The sequence below is a fragment of the Acanthopagrus latus genome, chromosome 15 (assembly GCF_904848185.1).
Source record: "Acanthopagrus latus isolate v.2019 chromosome 15, fAcaLat1.1, whole genome shotgun sequence".
Lineage (NCBI taxonomy): Eukaryota > Metazoa > Chordata > Actinopteri > Spariformes > Sparidae > Acanthopagrus > Acanthopagrus latus.
In genome coordinates this window covers 1772846-1782333 of record NC_051053.1, presented here as the reverse complement: position 1 = coordinate 1782333, position 9488 = coordinate 1772846, and the positions used below count along the sequence as shown (strand labels likewise).

General features: G+C 41.2%; 1 protein-coding gene across 1 annotated transcript in view; it reads left to right on the top strand.

The window, feature by feature from the left end:
* Positions 1-449: 449 nt before the first annotated feature.
* Positions 450-9488, top strand: part of si:ch211-250c4.3 (uncharacterized protein LOC100535981 homolog) — an 18119-nt gene continuing 9080 nt past the window's right edge. Inside the window, exons 1-2 of the mRNA XM_037124745.1 lie at positions 450-486; positions 1780-2597. Of these exons, the coding sequence (XP_036980640.1) occupies positions 450-486; positions 1780-2597 (855 nt within the window). The remainder of the gene's footprint in view (positions 487-1779; positions 2598-9488) is intronic.

The window sequence follows — 9488 nt, the reverse complement described above, 5'->3', positions numbered from 1 at the left end:
TCGCTTTTTTTGCATTTTTGTGTGCTGCTATGTTTATGTATTTGTTGTTTGGAAAACACTTTGGATCTATGTATCAAAAAGGTGCTATATAAATAAAGTTTTTCTTACTTTGGAGAAATTCCCCACAAAGGAGTCTTTCCAAAGTTCCCCTTAAAGAGGATTAAAGCATCAGATTTACCACTTCAGTCACTCAACCTCCACTATTATTAAAGTGTAATCTAGCACTAAGATGCAGTTTTATTTCAAGCACTTGACTAAACAAATATAACAGCCCCTAAGCTTAATCAGGGCCCTGAATATCTCTGGGGGAAGAGGGAATGCTTTTATCTTTTCTCTTAAAATTCAGAGGTTGTAGGAAGGGAGGAATACACATCATTTGATAGACAGAAAGACATATTAAATTGCCCACAGCGGGAAAGAGTAGAGGACACACATGGCTGCTCCCTGTAATGGTCTTGGAACTTCAGATCAAAGCTGGGCAGTCAGGTATATAGCACACTGATGAACTGTATGTGTCCTGTGGTATTTGAGTTAAAGAATGCAGTATTACATAACAACCAGGTCTGGTTACCAGGTTACACTCAAGCATCTAGTCATATCACTATAGATGTACTTTCAGCTGGTGCGTATGGGCCATTCATAACAGGATCCAAACCAGAAATGCCCAACGTTGCCAATGTTGACAGAATTTTTTAAATACCTTGATACCTTAAATGGATTCAAGTATTATATAATGTGACCATTGAAATACATTAAGCAAATCCACTGTTTGGCAGCCACAAGTTACACTTTAAGTTTAATTTACGCTTAGTTATTCAAAGGTCTTTCATTTATTTAGGGCCTCTTAGCGACAATTTACACTATGTGAAAAGATTTTCAAATGGCGGCCAAGGTATACAGGTATACATATATGGGGAAACTGAAAAAAAAACAGCTCTAGCAAAGGCCCAACAATGACAAAGGTTTATTTTCAGGTAACAAAGCCCTCTAATGGCTATGAACTATGTCTTGTGTGTTGGGACTCTGGAGTGAAGGAGGGAGTTGGGTGACATTGCTGTAGAGCCACAAAGTCTCAGTCTCATTTCCCATGACTTTTACCCCTACCCCTTGTTTTCAACTAGCCTGTCAGTCTGCATCAACATAAGAGGAGTGGTACCAAGTGCAGCAACTTTACTGATGGACTATAGATAAATTTCAGTCTTTGAAGTGTAGGAATGCAACATGTAAATATATAAATGTGGAGAATAACAGGTGATGCACAAATCAGCAATAAAAATGTAACTAGCAGTGATTGTTTAATGTTTGTTATAAAGAAAAGAGTTCTCGTAACCCTTGGTTTTAAGTGTGCCTCATTTACTATGTAGCCCTCATACCGCATGTTACCCCTCTATCCTGACATGAATCACCAAGCTGGAATAAGAAAAACCTAGGAGTAGGCCTGAGTGGTGGGAGCAAAGGGATCAATGGATTTTGGATGTCTACATAGAGGGGAGTTTGGGATACATTGGTTGGTCAACAAAAAGTTAAACTGACACCGGAGAAAGCTGTTCCATTTTTCATGACTGCAGTAAACATTCCTTTCTTTCAAAACTTGATGACTATGAAAACTACAATGATTAAAATCCCCTAACCTTATTCAAGAAAACTGTCTAAGTTAGTGATTTTTTTTTCAACACAACACTGTCCTGCCAATAGGGTTGCAGTTGTTTTTATATCACAAACAAAGACTTGTTGAGATGGAGCCACTAGAATAAATCTACATCTCTATCTGTTTAACAGGAAAAGGAAACAGAGATGCAGTACTGGACAGTGAGGTGGTCCTGACGAAAATGAAACTCTTCAGCAACTTCAGTGAGAGGCTCCTGTTACCTGACAACTCCACCATTTCCACAATCACATTTTTTGAGCAGGGCATCTCGGAGCCCACTAAAGCCTCAGAGGTCAATTTACCCCTTGATGAGTCTGGACAGCCGCAAATGGAGCCTGGCTCAGACTACTTTTCTGCAATTTTCTCTGACTCTCAGTTGCCAAGGTTATACAAGTTTGAGTCAGAGGACTCTGGAGTGGAGCTGCGCAGTGGAGCAAACTCTCCATCCACTCCAACGTGCTCTGAGCAAAGCTTTGTGGTCCACAGTCGAGAGTCCTCTTGTGATTCAAGCAACTTGAACTCCAGCCCTACAACCCTCACTGATGAACTAGTCACATCTGTACAGAACTCTGACATTAAGCTGACTAATGTGGATAATAATGTGACTACAGCAATGAATACTCAGAACAATGTGTTCATACACTCAGAGGAAGTCCGTTCTTCAGCTCTCAGAGCAGAACTGCACACAGGTGAGGAAGTGGACATGGACCACTGCAGAGCTTCAGAAATCCACCCTGAAGCAGATAACAAGATGTCTGCACAGCCTGAGGAGATCGAAACTGTAAATGACAGGCCTTACTCAGAACATATGAATCAATATGGGAATCAGTCCTCAACAGGAACCTGTGATGATATCACCATCAATGACTTTGAACCAAAGCCTATGTTAAGGAGTGTCACCAGTAACAGCTTGGAGGAATACATGGATGAATGCTGCAGACTTAGTGAGGTAAGCAGACACCTTTGTCTTCAGCTTCTTTTCCCTAGTGACATTCTCCAGCCCCTCGTCCTCAGGCCAGATGGAATAGGCTATGGCCATGTGTTTGCACTGTGACCAGTAGGATTATTTTTGACACCTAAAAGCATTTGAGCATCTCACCATTTGAGAATATTAAAAAATCTGATAAGAACATATCATCTGATATTCCGTTGACATTTTTTGAAACTTAAATCCATGACATGAACAAAAATTCAAGTTCTATAATAGTAGGGTTAGCAACTTTATCAGTACCAAAAGAGGCACATCAGGTGTTCTGTGGGCGAGATGTCTTAAGTGATGAGTGATTTCAGGATTAAACACTAAATGCAAGTCAAACCCTGATAACACAACCTGTGTGTATGTGTGTGTGTGGTGTGTGGTTGGTGCTTCCAAACCTACTGCATAAGGACAATTGTGGTTTCTCCAGACTGAACAAAAAACTCTTTGAGTGAGCATCAAAAATATTCCACGTCCTCTGTCATTATCTCTAATTTTAAACTTTTTCCAGGCTCTATCTTCCCAGCTAAATACATCACGGCAACTGAAATACGCTACTTAGCAGAGTGGGCTATTTTCAGAATTTTACATATCAATTTTCAGAGTTCTGAATTCAGAAATCTGCTAACCCACCTGCTGCCCATTCAACCATTTACAGAATTGTTGGGGAAGAAAACTCTTTCCTTAAAATTAAGCCAAACCCATGCCTGTACCCCAGATAAGTCAAGAGCAGCTTTCAGCTTACTTTGGGTGTACTAGGATACATTTAACAGTACAGTACAGTATTTAACAGTACATACATACATACAAAACAGAATAAAAAAGTACTGAAGCAGCTCCTGTGCTACATGAAAAGAAAACAGCTGTACTCATTCACAAGGATCTGCAGGGGCATGTTTCGTTCATGTTTCAGAAACAAAAAAAAAGTATTTTCTTGTTCACATCCAGTGGGCTCTATAGAGAGCACACCTGGTAGGTGTGGAAGCTGCAAAGTCATCATGGCCTGTTTGATGTTCCTGAAAATATAGACATAGACACACTGTCAGGCCTTGAGACTGTCTTTCATTACTGCAGCTATTAGAGTGAGAATCTGATACAGCCTTTTGCACATGAATGCTTTCTGTTGTTTTATACAGGTGAGGGCAAATTATGGTAATTCAACTACAAATGTTTAAACTTCTTTCAAGTTACACCTTTATTCTAATATTGTGTTTGAAAGACAAGATTCATTTCTAGCATTAGTAAAATTATGTTATGTTTACATTTAAGGCATTTATTATTCATCCATTATATAAAGGAAAATAGAAACAACTGTCAAGCCTTCAGGGGTGAAGTCTGAACAAATGAGTCTTTTGCAGAAGATGGAGAGTGATTCAGCTGTTCTGACATTGGTCGGGAGTTCATTCCACCACTGACGTGCTAAAACAGAGAAGAGTAGTGACTTTGCAGAGCGGGCTTTGTTTGCTCTCTGCGATGGCAGTACCAGCCTGACAGCTGATGTAGAAGAGTGAAGTGCTCTTGTCAGGGCTTGAGGTCTGACCAGTGTTTGGAGGTTGGAGGGTGCAGTTCTGTTGATGGCCTTGAAGGCCAGCACCATCATCTTGAATCGGATGCAGGCTGCAACAGGAAGCCAGTGAAGGTCATGGAAGAGGCGCGCTGCAGCGTTCTGGATACCCTGCAATGGTTTAGTTGTAGAGGTTGGGTGTCCAGTCAAGAGGAAGTTACAATAGTCCAGGTGCGAGATGATCAGCACTTGGACCAGGGGTTGTGTCCCGTCTTTTGTGAAGAAAGACTGTATCCTACGGATGTTGTAGAAGGCAAATCTGCACAAAATCTGCAGTGATATTGGGGGCACATGAAGTCTGTTGTCAAGTGTTAGGCCCAGCTTCCTCGCTGCCGATAAAGGTGATATTATGACATCTTCAACAGTGACTGACAGATCCATACGAGGGCAGTCTTTCTCCGGGATGAAGGAGTTCAGTTTCACTGAAGTTGAGTTTGAGGTAATGCGCAGCTGTCCAAGCAGAGATGTCTGCCAAACATTCCGAGATGCGCATTGCGCCGTGGTTGTTGGAGGAGGATGGGGGAAAAGAGAGGAACAGTTGGGTGTCTGCATAACAGTAGTAAGAGAATCCATGTGATGATGTGATTGCTGAGCGAAATGATCTAGTGCAGTGGTTCCCAAACTTCTTGTGCCCAAGGCACACCAAAGGACAAGTAAATTATCTCAAGGCACACCTATTGTGCATAATAGCCTTTAAAACATGTGTCATATGGCAAGCTGTTTTAACATTTAATAGCTAGACTGGATATGTATTGCAGATATCTGTAATTCAGTTCTTCCTAGTCAAAAACAACATTTCAGATATCCACAATGACGTTCTTCCTATCTCAACTTTGGTGGTCGGCTCCCATCTCGGCGCACAGCTGGGAGAAGAGGCAAAATTTCAGGGGCCTTGATTTGACGTAATTCACAATCTACACAGCCTGATCCAGCACCTCAGTCAACTCCGGGGCCTGATTCTGGCAACTAATGCCTCTCCGTGCAAAATGCAGTGGTTTGTCACAATATGTGGGTTTTGTGCTTTCACCTTAGCAATAAATCCTTTGACTCTCCCTGTCATGCATGCCGCACCATCTGTGCAAAGACTGACGCACATATTCCAGGTCAGACTCTTCTCTCTTAAATAGTTATCAGTTACCCTGAATATTTTTTCTCTGGGAATCCCCATTACATCAGTAGATTTGTCTATTTGTAGGGAAAATCTGTCGCTCACCTGCAGTTTCTCTGTCAAATGTTACTAACTGTCTTCTGACATGTCATCAATCATCTTTTGATTGTATTATCAGAGTGGGGAGTTGCAAGTGGAGAGGATTAGTGTCTCCGCTATTGTGTGAGGCTTTTTTGCTTTGCAATAAGCTCCGCTAGCATGTAACTAGCCTTCATTGCATTTTCAGACACTTTCACACAGTCCAACAAACGGTCTCGCTGCCTCTGGTTCAGATCCCGTACTGTTTTGACGTAGTCTTCCCACGTTTCTCTCAACATGGAAGGGATGTTTGGTTTCCAAGTGCCTCTTCATCTTGCTTGGAACCATGTTAGCATTAGCTAACTTCTCCTGACAGAGGACGCACTTGGGCTGACGAGTGTTGACATCCCCGGTCCATCTGAAGGCACAAGACAGATAATTTCATGATACTGTCTGCTGACAGTTTTTCTTCCTCTTTCGGTGTTGGGTTGTTGACAGTCTCTGTACTGGTGGTTGGTGGTTTGCTCCACACAAGAAAGCGCTCAATTTTCCCTATCGCTTGTTTCTCTGTTTTAATGTTGTCTGACAGGCTTTGTCTTATAATTCCCGCCTGCACAACCACGTGAACAGTGAAATATGGGGTTCTCTTTGAAGATTTTTTTTTTAAAGAATTGTTTTTAGGTAAAGAGTTCCTATGCACTCATTTCATAATATAGAGGCAAAGTACTGATACAGTACATTAAAAAAAAAAAAAAAAATTATATAGTTGTATATTGCAATAATAATGTATGGTTGTCACAAAATCGCACGGCACATCCAGAATTGCCTCACGGCGCAACGTTTAGGAGCCAATGATCTAGTGTGTAGTGGAAACAGAAGCGGTCCTAATACTGAGCCTTGAGGGACACCAGTTTCCAGAAAGCAGGGTTTTGTCAAGGAGCCGTTCCATGTGACCTGAAAGATGCGATTTGTCAGGTATGATGTGAACCAGGTTAGAGCAGAGACAGCAATGCCAAGTTAAGACTGGAGAGGAGGATTTGGTGGTTGACTTTGTCAAACGCAGAGGATAAGTTGAGGAGAATGAGGACTGATGAGCGGGAGGAGGCTCTGGTGGCACCCAGTGACCATGAGGAGGGCCGTCTCCATGGAGTGAGCTAAAATTCCCAAAACAATACATTACAGTGCAATACCGAGTATTTGCTATCCCGATATGACTAGCAGGAACAAAGGATGACTGTTGCACCAACAGCCAGCTAACGCATACATTCTGCTCCTGTATATGAAAAAATAACTCTTCATACCATCAGGAAGCTTAAGTCTGTATTTTTTTTATTCAAAAAGGGGAAAAGGGAGGCTCATAGAGTATTCTTAACCCAATCTCAGTGGTACACACAATGAGTATGAAGAACATGTCTGATAAAACTTGTAAACTGCACTGGCAATGAAGCAGAGGAGAATAATGAGAAACTGCACTAAATGGGTGAAATCATGGTAATACAGGCTCAGATGGCTGTCCCTTTCTTTGACTATTTCTCCTCCCTTACACTCAGTTGCTTAAATACACAGTCAATCAGAGTCCAAAATGTTAGACCTTATTGGTGTGCCAGCAGAAAAGTCAGGGAATCATAGAAATAAGTAGATTTCAGCCTTGGGGGAAACGGTTGTGGGTATTTAGACTGATCAATTAAATTACCCTTCAAACTCGGCAATGCTGAAAGTCAATCCCATTGAGAGGTGAAGGGTAAATAATCTGTCTATGTAAACCTTCACTTTGAAAAAAATATTGTCCACCCCAATAATGTAATAATGCTCTCTTCAGGACCATACAAAACAGCACTTCAAAGCGATATCTCACCACAGTCTTCTCATCCCTTCCTCAAAGACTTTCCAAATCCATATACCAAGCTCAGAGGTATCTCTGAAGACAAGGCTTTTATTATTGCCGGCTCAGTCAGTAAGCCAAACATGATAGCCCGCTCGCACTCAGACAGAGGCAGTAAGGTGGGGAGGGCTTGCATTACAGTGTGCCAAAGCTATTTCACCCACCTGTATGTCATGCAGCACCTGTTCATCTGTGCAGAGAGACTGGAGATTATTCAATCCTTATTCTAACCCTCTCTCATCTTCACCCCCCGTATTGCTTGGTAGCCTACCTGAATGCATCAAATAGGTGTCAAATAACTCAAATTACTCACATATTTACCAAGATAATGTCTCTTTGATAATTCTCTGGACCCCCTCTGAGGTAATAATGTGTGTCAGTGCCTTTTAGGGGCCCAGCATGACAGACTCTAGTGCCAGCTGGCAGTAAGGTGGTGTTCATCATCATCATCATCACTTGTCTCCTCAGCTAATAATGTAATTCCTTTCCTGGCTACATGGGACTCTGTTGTAGAGAGATATTGGATTTGTTTTGCCTCAACTATGAAGAATGTTCTCTACTCTGTCTGTCATTACATACTACAAGAATGGATTTATTTAGCTGCATTTCTGATCTAACTGTCAGTATAGATGTACAAAGAACACTTAACTCTTTAGTTATATTTTGAAATGTAATTATAATACAAAACTTGTAGTTTACATAGATGCCTCAACTGACAACTGCAGGCGGTAAGGATTTCAAGTCCGTTTAAGATTATTACCCCGATAAACTCTCTCTATTACATTATGTCAATAGATAAAAGCCAAGTTATATGAGGAAAAGTGAATGGTCAACAAATTAATTAACTACAGCAGATAATCGTTGTACTAATAAGTAGATCATGTACTCTGATATCACTTTGCCAGTAATGTTGTCTTATGGTTCCAGAAAAGGAATAATACTAATACTACTAATACTACTACTACTACTACTACTACTACTACTAATAATAATAATAATAATAATAATGATAATATGTTTAATTTGTAATGCACTTTACATTTAAATAAATCTAAACTTTCCACAGGAAAAGCAACAGCAAAAGAGAAAACATAAAAAAAACAAAAACAGGATCTGCGAAAAAATAAAGTTTTAAATCCTTTAAAAAAAAAAAACACAAAACATTCAACACTCTCTGCTGCCATCAGGTAGTCAGGGAGGCTATTCCACAGCATGCAGAAGCCAACCAACCAACCAACCAGGGGCAGCAGAGCAGAGTGTCCGGTCCCCTAAGGTGCAGAACTTAGTCCTGGGGGGGTGGAGACGGTGAGAGAATGTGGAGCAGAGCAATCGAGATGAGGTTTGTGGAGTTAGCAGTTCTTTGAGATAGGAGGGGGCGTTGCCATAGACACACTGGTAAGTGAGGAGGGAGACCAGGGCCGTGCAGAGACCTTTGGAGGGGCAGGAGGTCAAACTTAAAAGGGGGCACATGGAGCACGAATTTGAAACATCATACAGAAACAAAACTTGCAATATAACCATTTGAATGGTCGCAAACCATATTCATAAGGAATGTAACATGGAATCACAACATACCATATAATTGTCCACACCTCATATATTTGTTAGAGGCCAGTGCAAAGCAAAATTAGTCTCTGTTTTACCTGATGGGGTACATTGAACAGCTTCTGGAGGGGTGAAGATACAACCTATATCCACAAAGCCATAATTCCAGCTGTGCATTAATTTAGGACATATGAGGTAGATAAGATATTCAGTTGAATTTAGATCACCATTAGACACTGGACTGTTTGACTGTGGCCACTCTTCCTGGAGTCCTTGCTTTTCAGTTTTAATCACATCAGAGGACAAAAATTAATCAGTTCTGACACCTCTTTATTTTAGTTAAGTTGGCTATGGTATCCATCTCCAGGACAGCTAGACGCCTCTCTATGAAGATATTTCCAGGCGTGTCTAACTGGTCAGATTACATAACCTGTCTGGCCCAGTATCACCTGGGGTCATGGGTAAGGGAAATAATTGTCTACCTTGTTTAACCTGCTGCATCTAAGACCTGGACATTACTTGCTAAACATCAGCCTACATAATACATTGCAGATGAGTTGTTTTTGGCTCCCTTCCATTCATAAGGCTTTGTCCTAAGACTAGTGGGACATATGGGATTCCTGGTCTGACATCAGCAAACCATGTTCACCTCAGACACAAGCACACACTTTTCAGTTACGGTATGCC